Source organism: Taurulus bubalis, assembly GCF_910589615.1.
Source record: "Taurulus bubalis genome assembly, chromosome: 11".
In the NCBI taxonomy this organism is placed as follows: Eukaryota; Metazoa; Chordata; class Actinopteri; order Perciformes; family Cottidae; genus Taurulus; species Taurulus bubalis.
In genome coordinates, this window is record NC_136599.1 from 18,965,916 (window position 1) to 18,985,161 (window position 19,246).

General features: G+C 42.3%; 1 protein-coding gene across 1 annotated transcript; it reads right to left on the minus strand.

Moving 5' to 3' along the window:
- Positions 1 to 1,064: 1,064 nt before the first annotated feature.
- LOC306743190 (transketolase-like) lies at positions 1,065 to 14,055 on the minus strand (the record flags this gene model as incomplete). Its single annotated transcript, XM_079225682.1, has 14 exons — positions 13,936 to 14,055; positions 11,991 to 12,108; positions 11,368 to 11,481; positions 10,272 to 10,369; positions 7,235 to 7,426; positions 6,951 to 7,069; positions 5,535 to 5,731; positions 5,237 to 5,401; positions 4,638 to 4,794; positions 3,834 to 3,964; positions 3,571 to 3,654; positions 3,319 to 3,412; positions 3,084 to 3,206; positions 1,065 to 1,252 (listed from the first exon to the last, which is right to left on the minus strand). The coding sequence occupies exons 1-14, from the start codon at positions 14,040 to 14,042 to the stop codon at positions 1,065 to 1,067; spliced, it is 1,887 nt and encodes a 628-aa protein (XP_079081808.1). The 5' UTR covers positions 14,043 to 14,055.
- Positions 14,056 to 19,246: the final 5,191 nt, after the last annotated feature.

Below are 19,246 nucleotides of genomic sequence, written 5' to 3' on the forward strand. Positions count from 1 at the left end.
GCTACGTAAAAGTATATAGTATGCTAGAACATTTTATTTAGTAAAGCATGTCAAAAGAATTTCACAAAAATTCATCGTACGTCCCAAAAATGTCTTTCAAAGTCAGTTTAGTATGTCATGAACATCAATAAAAAGTCTTACTGTTCTTGTGGCTTTTGTGAAGGCACAGACAAGTCACACTTACGGTTCATTTCCCCGTCGGAAAGGGCTCTGACGGCACGATAAAGCTGTGAACATATTCTAAATATTGCGTACACTTAATTGAATACTTTTTTTTATATATATATATAGCTAAATACAAAAAAGCTAAATACAGTGTTGCTGCTGGTCCTGTTCACAGCAGTATGCTTTGCTCTTGTGCAAAAATAAAGAAAGCAGTTTTTGTACAATTGTCTTTCACTGTAAAATGAACCTGTGCATCATCAAACCACAACCTACAAAAAAGACCTCAGACACAGATGTTGTGAAGAAACCGTCCCTTTATTGGTGTGAAGCAGTCCCATCCAAGTCGGGGTTAAAAACAGTCAGTGCTCAAACAGACCAAACCAGAGCTTCTCCACACCCTGCTGGGTTTAGTGGGAAGGATTTAAAGACTCAAACTGGGCGCAGGCGTACGAAACGCTGCGCCGAAGAAGTGAGAGGGGATCCACAGAAAATATAAAAAAAAGACTTCACTTTACTCCAAACCACGTTCACTGCTTTCACTGAAACACTACAGCAGTACCATAACTTTCTCTGGGAGGTAGGAAGGGTTAGAGGGTGGAGGTGTGGATGTGAGTTTGTGAAGGGAAGGGGCGTGTTTACACAAACTGAAGGGGGGAGAATATGGGGTGTCAAAACCACATCAATGACAGTAAAAGAGAAAAACTGGGTTAACTTTTATTCCAAATTTTGCAAACTTTTGCTTTTGATTGTTTTACGAGGAGGAGAGCGTAAGTGGGCCAGAAGTGCTTTCCCTCCTTCCGTGTTGGTTACTTGTTTGTCGTCTTCATGGTGCTCACCAGTTAACCACAGAGTCGTTTCCCATATGTGTTGCTGCTGCTGCCGCCGCTGCCGCAGCGCTCTTATTTGGCGTTGGCGGAGCTGCTGAGCACCTTGCGGACCGCTTGAGTGATGGCGTCACGGTCGATGCCAAAGATCCGGAGCAGCTCGTTGGGCTTGCCGCTGCGGGGCACCTGAGAAACCGCCAGGCGGTGAACAGTGAAGCCGGTCTCGTTCACGACCGCGGAGCACACTGCCTCACCGAGACCACCTGAGGAGTGAGAACACACAGCAGTCAGGATTACCGATTGTTCACACAAATCACACAGGCAAACATGTTCTTTACGAGAATGCCTCCCTTCAACTCTTTTCATTTGTTCCATGTCATATAAAATCTCACGCAGCTTCACGAGTGATTGAGCTCTGCAGCGATGTGATTTGGACTGACAGGACGGCCGACGCCCTACCTCGACTTTCTCACTCCTTACTTTCACCCCCCCTGAACACTATCCTCTCCTTCTCTCGGTCTCACGTTTCAATCCAAACCGTCATTCAAACATGTCTGACTGAGTGAACATTAAAGCTGAGAAATTAGAAAAAGAGAGTAATTATTGCATGTCCTTTATTGCTAAATGTTTCCCATCCTGTGGTTGATGTTAAGCTGGCATCCAGTGTGCGAGCTAGATGGAGAGTGACGAGGGACAAATGCCAATTACCCATCTGTTCACCACATCCCCTGTTCCCTGGATACTATATACTATATATATATACTATGTGTATATATATATATATATATATATATATATATATATATATATATATATATGTGTATATATATATGTGTGTATATATATACATATGTATATATGTATATGTGTATATATATATACATATATACATATATATATGTATATATATATATTTCACTTGCATGTAATGAACTAATCAGATTACTCCAAATATAGGTGTGTGTGTGAGAGACACCTTTTTTTTTGTCTATCATGGCAAACATAATGTATTGTCAACAAGCAGAGAAAGAAGCGACATGTAGGACAACAGAAAAACACAAACCCAACAGAGAGAGATAATTCAGGACACTCGTTTTCGTCATGCTGGTACTGTATGTAGGTCAGCGTGAGCCCGAAGGTCGGGGCTGAAATTAAGAAACCCTGACAAGCTCTCCCAGCTCCTCCCACTTCACCCCCACTGTTTTTTTTTTTTTTTTATCCATTTTACCTTTTCTGTAGCCCCCATCTCTCTCATCAAACCCACTTTCACCCCAATTCTCTGCCACGTTCAGGATCCCTATACCTCTGTCTCGTCCTCCCCTCCCCATGCTGCTCTTCTCTCCCTTCCCTGGCTCAGACTCCAGCTTCCTCACACTTCCTCTGTCTGTCTGCAGCTTGTCCTTTGTCCTTTGCTCCAGGCATTTTTTATTCATGAGCACAAACATGCAAGCAGCTGCATAACAATCCTTACGCCTGCTAGTTAGAGCTCTCCTGTTAATACCATGTGATCCACGAAGATGGGACTGTCCTGGTTTTAAATTTGGACACGGTTCAGTAGACGACTGCAGTAGAGTGGCACTTTACATTGTTATTGAGACCCGTCACAACTCATAATGTATTACACAACATCAGTTTATGTGACATTATGTAGCAACGTTCGGTGACCAGACATTTTACTTTTGGGGAATTGAGATTACTTTTTGATCATGCATTTCTTGCATTTTATGACAATAGTTTATCCATCAATGGTACGATATTAATTAAATAGATATAAAATCATTATTTCAGGACTATAACGCAGGAAAACAAAAGTTATAATCACCAATATGGCTTCCCGGTGGTTCTCAAATCAGGTTTAAAATGTATCTGATGTTTACATTTTTAAACGTTTAATATTGGTCTGAGTGGAAAGAGGTTGATAGATCGGCGACCGAGGGCACGGACATGTGACGAAGGCTACAGGTCAGAGTTAAACCTTGGATGTTGTCAACTGAAATGCACTTTGTTTGATTATTTTTAGAATATCTCAAGAAACTAACCCAGCCATTTCTCCACATTTGCTTTGTTTTGTGAAGGTCACTCACAACCCCTCACCTTCATAGTAGTGGTCTTCCACTGTGATGATGCGTCCTCTGGTGGCCCTGGCGTTGTCGATGACGGTCTTGGAGTCCAGGGGCTTGATGGTGAACGGGTCAATCACACGGATGTTAATTCTTTCTGAGGAGAGAGGAAGGCGGAGGAGACACCTCAGTCCAACCGATGGTTCAAATAAGACTGTGTACTCTTATGCTGACTGGCTGGTTTCCTTGGTTTTGTCCTTTTTTTATACCTTTCTTCAGCTGTTCAGCAGCCGCCAGAGCCTCGTGGAGGGTCACTCCTGCTCCGATCACAGTCACCTGGTCGTCGTTGGTTTTATACACAACCTGAGTGGGAAGTGAAGACATATTTGTTTTTGGACTCCAGATGGAAACATGCACACACTCTAGTGTCAGATGAGTCATTTGTGATGATGAGGTATAAACAGAAAAAAGTTCAAAGCGCATGAAAGAGTTTGACAGATATATAAAACGCTGCTACAAACCTTAGCCTGACCAACATGAAAGTCCTCATTGCAGTTGTAGATGATGGAGTTCTCTGGGCGGCTCGTTCGGATGAAACACAAACCCTAAAACAAACCAGAAATCATCCACATGTAATATTCATAACAGAAGCTGTGGAAGATTGGATCCCATACATATACTCTATGATGCAGCTTTCATTCTGTTATAAAACCTTTACAAATGTTCTTTTCAGATGTCCATTTTAAAATATTGTTAATTTCTTATAAAGGGTGACTATGTGTACCTTTGTGTTGGCGGCGAGCTCCACAGCTTTCTCAGTGGAGACACCATCACTCGGGTAGAAGATGGTTGCCGTGGGGATGGCCCTAAACATGGCCAGGTCCTCCAGACCCATCTGAGAGGGCCCGTCCTCACCTGAATATATACACATCTCAGATTGAAACAGATACAAGGCATAGCGAGACTCGTATGTTTACCAGAGACTGGAAAATACATTCTGGCAGACTGGCATGCATTCAGTCTGGAAAGGTGCGCATGCAATGTACCTGGAGAGGTGAAGGAGTAAGGGGAGGAGGAGGAAGAGGAGGAGGAGGTGAAAGAGAATCAGGCCGCTCTGTCATCACCTCCATGATACAGAGACAGTGAGAGGGGGAGGAAGGGGAGTGCTGATACCAGGAGAGGAAGATGGATAACAGAGGAGGTGAGAAGTTTTGAGGAAAAAGGTTTAGGGTCAGGAAAATTAAAACTCAGACATATTGTGGGCTGTTTCAACCCACGTTGTAGTGAAATTAAAGCAACTTTTTTAAATATATTCTGCAGACAGCTTGGATTGCTTTTCATTTGACATACATTGTGGACCTACACATAGCTACTCATTTGATAACAAACGTCAGTAACCACATGGTGTTTGTCTTCCCTCTCTCATCTCCATGTCATTATACAATCCTCCTAAACCTACAAATTCCACCTACTGTTACCATAAATTAACTGTATAACTATGTATAACTAGGACTTAAAGAACTAACTATTGACCTTTTAGCGGTTCACTTTAAGGTCATGATTGGTGAAAAGAGAGACAGGAACTGACCAATAGAGACACCGCAGTGGGAGCCGCAGAGGTTGATGTTGCTCTCAGAGATGCCGGCCATGCGGAGCTGGTCGTAGGCCCGGCTGAAGAACGTAGCGAATGTGCTGGCAAACACCACGTTACGGTCCCTCACGGCACAACCCATTGCAACGCTCACCTGCAGGACGAGGGAGAGGTAGGACGGAGGGGGACAACATTTTTTTTAGTTTTCATCGAGCTGACCATGATGTTTTACTTTGGTTTTTATTGAAACGTCTCAGTGACAATGACAAGTGTTGCTAATCACATCCCCATTAGCCTCAGCTGGACTGTTTAGTTTTCATTAGCACATATTAGCATGCTAACATGCATCAGTTTGACCTTTAGCTCAAAGTCCAGTCCTACAGCACAGCTAGCACAATACGTTGTTTATATTAATGCTTCTCAAGGGGTCAGTGGAAACAATATATTTATGTTCATACTTAGGACATAAAATTAACCTGGTATTTCATATATTGCCCAAATGCCCTAATTGTATTTATTGAATGTAAGTTTTAAGAGCCTGAATGATCCCAAACCTCTGCAGACATCTAATTGGAGTGCCAACGTCTCGTTCTCACCATGTTCTGCTCTGCGATGTAGCACTCCACGTAGCGGTTGGGGTGTTCGTTCTTAAAGAGCTCGGCGAAGGTGGAGTTCTTGGTGTCTCCATCCAGAGCCACCACATGGTCGTTGTAACGGCCCAGCTTGGCCAGAGCCATGCCGTAGGCCTTCCTCGTCGCGATCTGGTAACACAGAGACAAACCAATCAGGAGAAGATACACAAGCTATGTTGTGTACTATCTGAAGAGTTAAAGACAAATGTTATAGTTTATTATGAGATTTTAAGGTGATTGAAGACATCTGAGCTCGTCACACCTTTTCTCCAAGTTTGTAGCTGGGGGCACTCGGCATGCGGACGTTGCGGAGGCTGACCGGTGAGGCATCCTCATTGGGCGGAGAAGGATACAGGCGCTTGTTGCAGCTGACGACGCGGCTCTGCATCTCCTTGATCACGCTGTCAGCCATGTCTTTGGGCAAAGGCTTACCATGCCAGCCCATCTTATCCTCAGCAGCTGAAAAACACACAAACACACTTTTTATTGGGAAGAAAAATGGTGACAAACAGAAAAGTGTATGGGGTCAAAGTGGCTGCGTATGTCAAAGTGAAGATTAGGGGGTTACTCATTGGTCCTTAAAAGATGACTTGTATGTGCTTTTGGTTTTAATGAAGTTTAGATCAAAATGCACCTGAAATATACACATATACAAGCACAGGGTATAATCTATAAAACAAATTCCTCTTCATATCCTGCATACTTATCTCCTCCACATTTATGCATGTGCATAAAATACACAATGGCCAGCAGTCACACTCATAACAATCATCCACTTCAGTGGGTCCCAACAGGCTACTTCAAAGATAAGATTAGAATCAAGAGGCCACATGCTTATGACAACACTCACGATTTCTGACAAAAACGTATGTATAAAAAGACATACTCCTTCCTCTCTTAGACACACACACACACGTTGCTGTTAAAACATTTATTATTTTTTTTACATCTCTTTCTCAGTAACACATGGTCACACACACACACACATACACACACACACACACACACACACAGTCCCTTACCATTATCACGCATGGTCACACACACGCGGCCCCTCACCATTATCACAACACCAGCACAAAGGACTGTGGCTGCGAGTGTATCCTACACATTCTGAAGGATTACTGTGCTGCAGCAGCTAAAGCACTAAAGCGCTGCCTGGATTACAACGAGTTAGGGCCCCTCTGCACTGGCGGCGGGTCCCCAGGGCAGTCAAGAAAACTTCTGACAGAAATATTATTCCCTGTGAGTTGCCACCGTTTTACCAAGTCATCATTTAGAAACAGGTTTTTGGAGCAGGTAAGCAGCAATAACCGCCCAGTGTCGTGGCTATGAAAAACCGTGCTTGTTATGATAGTTTTTCATTTTTTTGCTTGAAATATGTATTGTATGATTAAGTAAGAAAGACATCTACATTCAAACTAAACAAAAAAGTAGGTGATTTTGATCCACAACACACACACACACACACACACACACACACACACACACACACACACACACACACACACACCCTTCATTCACCATTTCTTTTTTAAAATATTAATTTATTATTGAGTCTGATCTTAAATAAAAAAATTAAATAAAAAAATCATGTAAGAACCTTACTTGAACTCTACACCACACTGATACTGGTTACTCATACTGTGGATCACGGCATGTGTGCCTGGTTATGTACCTGGGATGCCTTTGCCCTTGATAGTCTTGGCGATGATGGCAAGTGGCTGGTGGCGAGGTTGACTCAGCACCTTACACAGCTCCTCCACACTGTGGCCATCCACAATGATGGCCTGCCATCTGGTAAAGCAGAATAGATCACACTTTAAATGCAGTCCTACGGGTGAATTTATATGAATGAAAACAGTTATATTAATTAACAAATTATTTCAGCATTCAGATGAACACACACTTCACATCCTCCCACCAACCCAGCTTCACCCTCTGACTCCGCCCCCTGCTCACCCAAAAGCCTCACAGCGTCGCTGGTACTTCTCCACATGGTGCTGAAGTGGAGCCGGGTCACTCTGACCTAGACGGTTGATGTCCAAAATGGCCACTAGGTTGTCCAGCTGGTAGTAGGAGGCGAAGGCCATGGCCTCCCACACCGAGCCCTCGGACATCTCTCCATCACCAAGTAGGCAGAACACCCGATAGCTACGACCAGAAAGAGATTTTAGGTTATTCAGAGCTTATAAAGACAGACCAGAAGGAAAGAGATGAATAAATAGGAGCGATCATTTTCCATATCAGCTCCGTTTTCCCTCTTGGTGCACCCCACCCCATCTTCTGATTCCTCCTATAGGGCTAAATGTGACAGCTGACCCTCACACCTAAACACCCCCCCCCCCCCCCCACCCCGCTGAGCTCTGATCATCCTCACCAGTTGCTCCTGCGGTGTAATGACTCCTGACAGCTTTCCAGTCAAATAGACACATTCTCATTAAAGCTGGAAGATCGGCTGAGACGCGCCGCATTACACTACGCATTCCAACCCCGAATATACAAACGGCACAGAAAAGAAAAGAGAGAGGAAGAAGTGAAGAAAAAGAAGGGAGGAATTCCACAGACGTGGAGATGGAGAGAGGGAGAGAAAAGAGGTAGCGATGAAACACGAATAACCAGTTAGACAGATCTCTAATGGTCGGTTTCTGAAATGTGTCTGCTGAAACTATATGTATTGATACAGATGCATTGAACCACATCTGGTAGAACATTTAGTTAATATGGCTGATATTAACTGAGCTTGAAACAATAATTTATTTCAGTTTCGTACTAGCAGTTAAGGTAAGACATACAATAAGAGGTAACTCACCTATTAAATATCTTTTAACATTTTGAAAATCTTATTGATCTAAAGAAACAACAGGATCAGAACGGTACGGCTCCTCTCCAAACTAAGTTTGAATTGAACGAATTATACAATATCAGTAATGTTTTCATCTTTAGCTTCAGATCACTTCACCATATTTGGGAGCAATTTTCAGATTTGTACAAAAATGTCTTCTACGTCACATTATTGTACTAAAATATAGAAGTCTCACCCTTTAGGTATTTGCTGTACTTAATGTTTTGCATGTATACAGTATGTATGAGTGATCCCAGTCACGTAGACTATAAATCCCTCTTAATCTTCAATCTTTTTCAATTCTGAGGTTTTCAAGTGCGAGAGGTAACAATTGCAGATTGTACTAATCTGCAACACATTGTGCCAAAGATGAAACCACTCCGGTATCAAGAGCACAGTCTAAAGGACATCAGGAGAACTACAGCAGGTTGATCAGCGCTTCAGCTGGAGGAGCAAAGTAATCCCTCAGGAGGTGTGAGGAGCGCGCTTCTCTTTTATCCGGTTAAGACAAGGTGATACCTCTCTTAGACAACAGCCCATAGCTGTCCACCTACCTCACAATGTCTGCCACCCACACAATTACAACACAAAACCAACGGAAATGAAACTTCCAGCCAAATACACTCAGTGATGAGTTGCCTTCTCTGCTGGGTTTGGTGCGATGCCTGAACGAACCCGAGGAGGAGCCCTGCGTATGTTTGATCCGATAACCTCCAATTTACAACTGCAGTCTATTGAACCAGAGTCACACAAGCGTGAAGCAGTGTGAAGTGTCTGTTGATAAGTGTAGTTGACAGGTTCATTCATGTATTGATTTTTAATAAAAACCACACCCTCAGAGAAGCTGAGCGTCAGTTTGGTTGTTGATTAATATCCGGATACAGTTTGACAAAGTGTGACATATCCCTGCTGCTCCACTCCTATTGATCTTGCAGAGCAGGTTGTGTATATAGTTGCCATTCAGCAGTTTGTGTCTCAGATTGTGTTATGAAACCAGTGATGCGTCCCTCTAGAGCGAGTGCTGAGCCGTTATGTTGCAGCGCATTAGTTTGACATGCTGCATACGCCCATGTGCACGCACGCTCAACCACACACAGTGTTCACAATCGCATATCCCAATAAAATCGCACACGCACACCGAAGCATGGGGATTAGATTTAGATTTTTTTTTTTTTGGTGAGAGAACGAGAGTAAAGGGTGAGGCATAGAGATGAGGGGAGGGGCTGTGCTCTTGCATGTGTGATTATTAGAGCAGAAACAATCGAGTGCACACAGAATGCAGAGTGAGAGATATCAAGGGCCGCCAACACACACTGCAAATACGACGTTCCCTGAACGGCTGTTTCACTGCGTCTGTTATGTGTACAAAATTGCTAAATCTTACAGAATTACCGTTGGAGTTCTGTCCACATTATATTTGTCAAACTATGTTCCTGTGTTCAGCTCTGACACTTTTGCATCATCGTTTTCGAGGAAAATATGAATGGCATCCCATGACGCTCTCTCTACTGTTGGCCTGGAGACCATGTGGCTCTTTCTAGATCGCACGAGAACAAAGGAGACGCACGAGGACTCATCTGCCACACTGCTAACATTCAGCTGGGCGATAGATGGCCACTGTGTATTTCAGGCCCGTTATTGTGTTGTAAATATGTTTGAAACCGTCAACCTTAAATATAGAAGAAGCAGCTGCAGAAGTGCACAGTGTCTTTCAACAATTTTTTTTTAAATTTCGATCTAAAATCTATGAAATTGAATTTTACTCATGAAGAGACAAATTAATCCCCATCACTGATTTATTTAGCTCTTGATCTATCCCCAGAAATATTTCAGATTTCGGATCACTAAGCACACCCTCACTCACCCGGATATGAAGGTAAACTGATCAGAGGTCAGATCTAGCTCTCTCATTGACCGAAATGTCAACCCAGACCAGGGCTGTCAGGTAAGGTTTGATCCAAACTTAAAGGCGGAAATGTCACATGTCAGCACCGCCCACTGCAGTGTGCATTATACATCATGCATAATTTCATACTGTCTACCTTAATATGTGCCGATGCAAGCTGGGCTGCTTTGCTTCTTCATCAATGTCTTTGCATTTCGTGAGAGTCTCGGAGTCACAATATGCGCGTGCTTTTCTTTGGTGCATGTTACCTGGCCTTGTCAAAGTATTTTCCAGTGTAGGCCATTCCACAGGCAGCTCCCAGCCCCTGACCCAGAGATCCAGTGGCCACATCCACAAACTGCTGCTTCTGTTAACACACAAAAACACACACATCTCACTCTATAGACTGCAGAAGAGCTCATGATTGCAAATACAGAAAGCATGAAGTCTGTGACTACCAGTGTGTCTGTATCTGGGTTTATGTGAACAGTGTCTTATTAATGTCTGCAGCGCAGGAGAAAGGAGACGGGGACAGAACATCTCTGTCACCAGCTCCCTTTGTGCATACAGTTTGTCTGTCATCTGTGTAAATGTGTTTATGTCTCTATATGAACAGAATGTGCAGCAAGTGTACATGTCATGTTCTGAAGTAGAAATTCACAAACTTTTCGGCTTGAAAAGATAACACTATCCAGTAGAAGAGGGAAAGACTAAAGAAAGGCTAGAAAACGGAAACCTTATGTTTCTGTTGCATAAATATATGTATTATTCTTTTTTCACCATCCTATTTACCTTGTAGCCGCCTTGGATGGTGTCAAGCCCCAGCTTGGGAACCACTGTTCGAAATATCATATCACAGGAAAAATGTGACTATCTTAAATATCTTAAAGTTCCAGTATATCCATGGATCTTTTTCCTTGGTTATGTCATGGCAATATGTTAAGATTCTTATCTGCGGTCAAAAGGTTTGTCCACAGCCCAAATAAGCAAGCAGAGTTTGACAGATGGCTACATGCAGGAAGCAATGTCAAAGGAGTCATTTGCAATATGATCTATGAGTTGGCATAAGAGATCATGAAACAGCGTAAGGGAACAGTTCTGAAGTCAAATCAGAAAGATTCCAACGTGCTAAGGGTTGAAGCGCAATGAGCGTTTCCTCAATGCTCCTTTACTAGGATAGTCGTGTTGTAAATCTTGGCTTTCACATCAACATCTCTTTACTGTCACAATACCAGTGAACCCCAAATGAACACAGAATGCTTGTGTCAGGCTTTTAATCATGTATTCCTAATGCACAAATGTTGGTATGATGGAGTAAATTGCTTTCAGACTCAGAACTTCTTGCAGGTCTGAACGGCACCTCACCGGCACAGGATGTCCCTCCAGGATGGAATCCACCTTGCGAAGGTTGAGGAGCTCGTTCTCCTTCAGGTAGCCAGTCTCCGCCCACACGGCGTACAGCACAGGGGCTGCGTGACCCTGAGGAGGCAGAGGCGAAAGGTCAATGGTTTATAGTGTACTTAATGTAGATGTTCCATACCGTTGACCTGATTGGCTGGAGCTGCTATCAGAGTTATAAAACGCTTAACAATGTTAGGGAGCTATACAATCTTGTTTTTGCGCCTCTAATCTACATGTTTCTCCTTAGGATTACCTTTCCTGCACACCTGACTCCCAGGAGTTTTCTGCTAAATAAAATGTGAGAGAACGAAGAATACAATTTTATTCTGAATAACGTGTGCGCTCTTCCAATTAGGCGTGACATTTGGCATAGTAAAGTGTGGAAATGGCCTCCGCACATAATAAACATCAAACACATAGAATCAAGAAAATATGCATGCGGACAAAATATTTAATGCACATTTTCTAAATATGTATCACCTTATAATTGGTAAATAATGTAGAAGTCTCATGTGTGTGTTGTTTGTGTGCACTACATCAAATAAACACCTGCCACCCACCTAGCTATGGTTGTATGCGTGTTTTACCTTGGAGAGGATGAAGCGGTCGTTGTTGGGGTTACGGGGGTCTTCGGGTCGGTACTTCATGGTATGAAAGAACAGCACAGACATGATCTCTGACACGCTGCAACATGATGTGGGATGACTGCAACGAAATTATGGAGAGAGAGGAATCAGACACACGGCAATGGGATTAAAAACTTGATGTTTTGCGTTGTTGAAATCTATGTTCAGAGTATACAGTCCACACACAGATGCAGAGGAGAAAATAAAAAAGGGAGAAACAAAGTGTCAATCAGAAGTGGAGCTCAACTCTTTGTCAACTTGGACCTCGTGGGTTAAGTCATGCCAGACCAACTGCAGTCAGAGAGTTATGAAGCAAGAAATACAGTATATGCTAGTGAGCTATGAGTAGCTCTTGTACACAAGAGTGAAAATGCATTTGGAGGATGTCTCTTTTTCTCTCTCTCTCATACATGCACACACAATATATACACTTGAGTACAAAGGCTTAATTCAACATGTAGTCCCAAACTGTTAGTCACGACAATTGAACACAAAATAGGTTATGATGTAGTGTTATGTCTTGGATGTTGTTATTCTCTTTATTTTCAAATCCCATGCCAATACACCTCACTCAGACCTCCTCCATGAAGGCCTTTTCCTTACTCTCCTGAAATGGAAAACGGGATCAAATAATCAAAAGTGGGGAAAAAGCAAAAAAACTGAAAGAGATGAATAATAAGATTGCCCTTATGTGGGATGCTGGTGGATGCTAGGTCTAAAAGAATGGAATAAATGAAAAATGGGCTACACAGTTGTATTATCAGTGTTCACACATCCCTTCATCACAGCATGTCCGAAATTGACTTAAAGAAAAGTAGCCTCTAGATCTCAGTAAACACTTGAGAAAATTAAACAATGAATTATAACGCTAAGGGAAGCAAACAAAAGGCGATACACATATTATAGAGTCAAAACGGGGCTGTCTAATCGTTATATATATTCTGTGTAATGAGATGGTCAGCTTTCAACGTAAAAACACTTTCACGTATAATATAATCTACGTTTTTTTTAAATAGGTAATCTTTTATTTTATATCACTCCAATAACGTTTGTGAATTGGGATTTTATGTTGAAATTTCTCACCGGACGTATTCGTCCCGTTTTTAAATCATAGCTATACTTGACATTTAGGAGAGAGGCTGCAAAGGCTCGCTCGCTCGCACGCACGCAGGCGTGGCAGAGCTGCAGGAGCGCGTCCGTGCGCTCCCGGGTCCCGTTCGGCTGCCTCCTCACACCACGGATGAACGCACGGGATCACGCAGTCACCGACCGCGTCTCTGCTCCTTCTCCGTTATATAACCGATCCCAGAGTACGCGAAGAGTTCCGGGAGGTCCACCTGCAGCAAATTGTGCCGAGCCTCCAAATCCGACCCGATATTATACATCTTTTATAATTTGAAGGGCTGTTGGCGCCAAACAAAACACGGCTGTTAATGTAAAAGTATGTCTCATTGCGCTCAGAAACGTAATACCCTCGTAAACTGAAATACAGATGCAAAAATGTCAAGTAATCTCGGACCCTTTGCCCCCAACAAAGTGCGTAAATTACGGATAACGCACGTTGGCACAGCACTGTTTTACGCTCACAGAAAATATGAAGAAGGACAATTCAATGTCAAGTTCTTTGGTTTGGGCACACGGGACATCATTATTGTGATATTCTGTCTACGATGCTTTATACTGATCCTCTTGCACGCAGTCTGCTGCGGACATTCACACCATCAGAACAAGCTTCGAGTTGTGGAAATTCCAGCCCGCGTTTCTACTTTTTTATTATTATTGTGCACTTTAAAAACAGACAAGTGCATGAACCAAATCGCAACTGGCCCAGGACAGTAACCTTGTTTTGTTGGGTCATACTAGTGAACATCTCCAGCTGGGTTTAATCTCTCCGCATCCCTCTTACCCGCTGCCCGCAGCAGTTGTCGCCTTGATGGAGTTGATTCGGAGCTTGGTGGCGATGTTCCTGAGCGCCTGCAGCGTCTGCTGGTCGGGTTTATGGTAGTCCTCCATCTGGCCGATGAACCGAAGAAGAGCACAAACAATGGAGTGAAGAGTTAAAAGTCCACGGTCTGCTGTCCCGAGAATAAAAGGCGATATGTGCGCAGCGGACGATGGCAGGGGTTAAAAAGAGGCAGTGGCGTTGAGCCTGACAGACAGAGAGGAGGGAGGGGGCGTGTTTGCAAGCAAAGCCTATGAATATGGCTAATCTAGGGCTAAAAGCAGACGACCGTTACTGCAAACTGTCACGCATGGTCACCAATAAGCACATAGTAGGAGGGCTTTGGGCTGAGACCAAGGCCACACGCGCATGGGTTCAACCCCCAGAGCTCCATCTAGTGACGTTTTGGTGAGGGAGGCTCAGGCAAACAGAAAATTCAGGCGTAAAATGAAACAGAGAAACAGCTATTAATGCAAACAACTTTGAACAATACAATATTATAAAACCAAAGTGTGTTGTGTGCATGCGTTGCACTGTAAATGGCATAATGTGCACCGATGTCACAAAGAAACCACCTTTACTATTAATTCATATGGTTTGTGAGTAAAAGTGAGGACTGATACTGTATGTTTGACGAGCTATGGAGGGTCTATATATAGGGTCTATATATATATATATATATATATATATATATATACACTACTGTTCAAAAGTTTGGGGTCACCCAGACAATTTCGTGTTTTCAATGAAAACTCACACTTTTATTTATCAAATGAGTTGCAAAACGAATAGAAAAATAGTCAAGACATTGACAAATGATTTTTATTTGAAATATTAATTTTGTTCTTCAAACTTTGCTTTCGTCAAAGAATGCTCCATTTGCAGCAATTACAGCATTGCAGACCTTTGTCATTCTAGCTGTTAATTTGTTGAGGTAATCTGTAGAGATTTCACCCCATGCTTCCTGAAGCACCTCCCACAAGTTGGATTGGCTTGATGGGCACTTCTTGGTCAAACTGCTCCCACAACAGCTCAATGGGGTTGAGATCAGGTGACTGCGCTGGCCACTCCATTACAGACAGCATACCAGCTGCCTGCTTCTTCCCTAAATAGTTATTGCATAATTTGGAGGTTTGCTTTGGGTCATTGTCCTGTTGTAGGAGGAAATTGGCTTCAATCAAGCGCTGTCCACAGGGTATGGCATAGCGTTGCAAAATGGAGTGATAGCCTTCCTTATTTAAAATCCCTTTTACCTTGTACAAATCTCCCACTTTACCAGCACCAAAGCAGCCCCAGACCATCACATTACCTCCACCATGCTTGACAGATAGCGTCCGGCACTCTTCCAGCATCTTTTCACCTGTTCTGCGTCTCACAAATATACTTCGGTGTGATCCAAACACCTCAAACTTTGATTCGTCTGTCCATAACACTTTTTTTTCCAATCTTCCCCTGTCCAATGTCTGTGTTCTTTTGCCCATATCAATCTTTTCTTTTTATTGGCCAGTCTCAGATATGGCTTGTCTTTGCCACTCTGCCTAGAAGGCCAGCATCAGGGAGTCGCCGCTTCACTGTAGACGTTGACACGTTGTGCACCGGGGCCTCCCACTTCTCTTTCTACTCTGATTAGAGCCTGTTTGTGCTGTTCTCTGAAGGGAGTAGTACACACCGTTGTAGTAAATGTTTAGTTTCTTTGCAATTTCTCGCATGGAATAGCCTTAATTTCTAAGAACAAGAATAGACTGGCGAGTTTCACATGAAAGTTCCCTTTTTCTGGCCATTAACTAGCTTAAAGGAAGGCCAGTTGTAAAGCTTCTCTCACCAGCATAATTGTTTTAAGCTGTGCTAACATAATTGCACAAGGGTTTTCAGGGGTTTTCTAATCAGTCTTCAATGCGATGAGCAAACACAATGTACCATTATAACACTGGAGTTATGGTTGCTGGAAATGGGCCTCTATACACCTATTTGGTTATTTCATTACAAACCAGACGTTTCCACCTAGAATAGTCATTTACCACGTTAACAATGTAAAAAGTGTATTTCGGATTAATTTAATGGTATCTTCATTGAAAAAAAGTGCTTTTTTGAAAAATAAGGACATTTCTAAGTGACCCCAAACTTTTAAACGGTAGTGTATATATAAATATATTCTGGTGTGATTGACATGAAAAGGTTTGAGATCAGACAGTAGAGTATAACATGAACTCTTTCAACAATTAAGTGTGCCCGTCTTGTGAAGCCATGCAATTACACGAGGAGAGCAGGGAAGGGTGTCCTGCAGAAAGAAGGATCACTAATGACAGTAATCTTACCTTAATGACATTTCCCCACGGCGACTGACCTGATTAACTTCAGTGCACAGCTACACCTGCACTCAGTCAGGTAAGGACTGACACCACTACACACATTTGGGATTTCCAGGTGGTTTTGTTTTGAGTCAGAAAAGGTTCATTTCAGGGAGACTAATCTTTTCTCTTGGAATTTCAGGGGACTTCTGCCCCTGCCCGAGACTGACATCCACATTTGGGCAGCAGGGGACCTAGGGAGGGAATCAAAAAGGAAATAATGAAATCCATGGCAACCTAGTTAGTCAATATCTCCCTTTAGAGGAGAGACATTTGTTTTGTCCTTAAACCCAGAAAGGCTTACAGATCAAGGTCTGATTAAATAAACCCCTGCATGGGCCCGATACCAACTGATTACAATTTGATGTTGACAAAGATACAACCGACACAGTGACACCTTGTGGGCAAAAAGAGAAAGTGCAACATTCTCCTTTGACAGGAAACCATCTGTCTTAATTCATGCTCTACTACTAAACTGGAAAAATAGGAACCTTCTTCAGAAAATGTGATAATTTTGATTCACAATATTGTCAGCTTCAAAACGTATAAATCCCAATCCCGTTTAATCTTTAAAGCATATTTTCACAGCTGACAGACAGCAGCAAAAAAAAGAGAGACACAACTCTATATCCATTCTTTAATATCACAAAATAGTCAAATATAAACCTATCTATGTACAGTGGCAACAGTCTTAGGAAATTATAATTTGCAAAGAATTTTTTTTCAAAAGTATATCTCTGGCCAATAAGATAAATGATATCAAAGCATAAAATAACCTTAAAATCTTAAATATATGCCCCGGATTAAAACAACTCATTTCAATAATTCTTCCTATGCGAGTTTATTTATCAAACACATGGCAGAATTGTTGGAAAGATTACTTTTGAAAAATTATAAACAGGGCAAAGAATTGTACGAATAATCTGATTTGCTCACTGGCTGTGGACGTGTCTTTTTTGCAATTGAAATCTTAATTTTGCAAAATCCAAAAAGAGAAAATAGAAAATAGACCGGCACATATATACTGCAAGTAATCACATACATTCAAATAGCAGGACATAATTCAAAGCAGTAGTATCACCATCGAGACAGGCTTTTATGCAAAGGTTCATAATCACTGTCAGTTAGCTCCAAATGTGGATTACATGACATTCTGCAAGAAGACATTCAAAAAAGAGCTGTAATCTCTGCAATTCATGTTTGTTAAACCTAAAAAAAGCATTCTGCTAAGGATGCCATCTGGAATGACTTGGTATTTTGTGAAAAATAAGACAGATCAACCATTAGCTGAATATTCACATCAAACATCACTGAATAACCTTAAAGCTAAACGTCTGTGCTTTTACATTATTGTTAAACTGTTTTTTTTAATACTGAAACTGTTTTCATGATCGAGTATGTGCTGAACACGGTGAATGAAACCTATTAGCACTCTTGTGTGCGTGTTCAGAAATGCCCACGAGACACATAATAAACCTTTTCCCCCCTAAATCTTTGAAACCTGATTTTCTGGTCTTAGATTAGTTTCCTTTGTTCACGAAAAGCATAAAATAGCCACTCAGTGTTGCACATGATGGGCCGATGAGCTCCTCCCCGTTCCCTCTGGTCTGCAGGCTCTACGATTCTGTGCTGCAGTAAACTTTTACTGCAAAACCCCCCAACAAAAAACAACAAGTCTGTCTTTAAGTCTTTGTGACTTCAGACTTTGTTGTGGCCTGGAAAAAGGAATGGAGGCAGTTTATATTTCTCATCATTAGTTTGGATTACTGGTACAAACTTGTTTGTTTTCGTATAAACTGGTTTTACACATGATAGTGAAGCGATCAGTCATCAGCTCCCGATTTTTTTAAAGATATGTAATATTAAAAAAGATGGGAATGTTAAGAATAACTATTTTCTTTCTCATGATATTTAAATTATACATGGTTGCAGAACCAGAATCTTGAGGTTCAGTTAAATGTAGCTTTACTGTACCGTCCTAAAGTATCCCAAAACGCTGGTGTCCCTAAAAGCAACGAGACTGTCGCCTGCTGCGCGTTCCCCTCAAAGAACATCAAGTACCGAGCGCCACTGGTGGAGGAGAAATGAACGACGCAGACAAGGAGAAAGAGCGAGGCTAGGGAGGAGCGAGGAGAAAGGACAGGGAGCATGGAAGCTGGGTTGCGCATTCGTCTCTGTTTTTATGCCACAATCTGAAAAGGAACATTAAAAAAAACAGCAGAGAGGAATTGATTTGTAGATTCAGCTGCGCTTCTCCAAACAATACAGAAAGTTTTTCATCTTCCTTGGACAAGGGTTGACGAAAAAAAAAATCCTCAACAATTTCCTCCTCATAGAGAGAAACACAAGGCCTCAGCATTACTGAGAGGGAGAAGGTTCGAGAAGTGAAAAAAGGAAAATGAGTAGTCCACACAGAGTTTCTTTCTTCTAATCAAGCCGTCTTCGTGTGCCGTGACTGTTTCCACTCTCGCACTGCGAGAAGTCCAAAGACGTGAGATGTTCAAACTGCAAAATCATCTTTCATAAAAGGTCAAAAGTTAAATGATTTGACGTCACCAAAGTTCCACTGTGGTCCCGTCCTCAAGGGAATTAAACCAGCAACAGCTCAACATTACGAGTACTCAACCAACTCTTTTTATACGTTTAGAATAAAAATTAAATCTCAAGGCCACACATCGTTCTCTCCCACAGTAGTTCTGGTTTGACAAAGCAGACAAAAAGTTGATCCAAGTGTTCAGCTGAGACGGAAAAAAAACAATCCAACAAGTCGAGAGGCAGGAACAGGGGTTGAGTGACGCGCTGCATGCGATAACCGGCCTTAGAGCACACAGACGAGTTTTGAAGAGTTGTGGTGTGCAGTGTGTCAAAAACCTGTCATCTTCCTTTAAGTCCCACTAACTTCAGGATTCTTCAAAAGGTCACGGAGG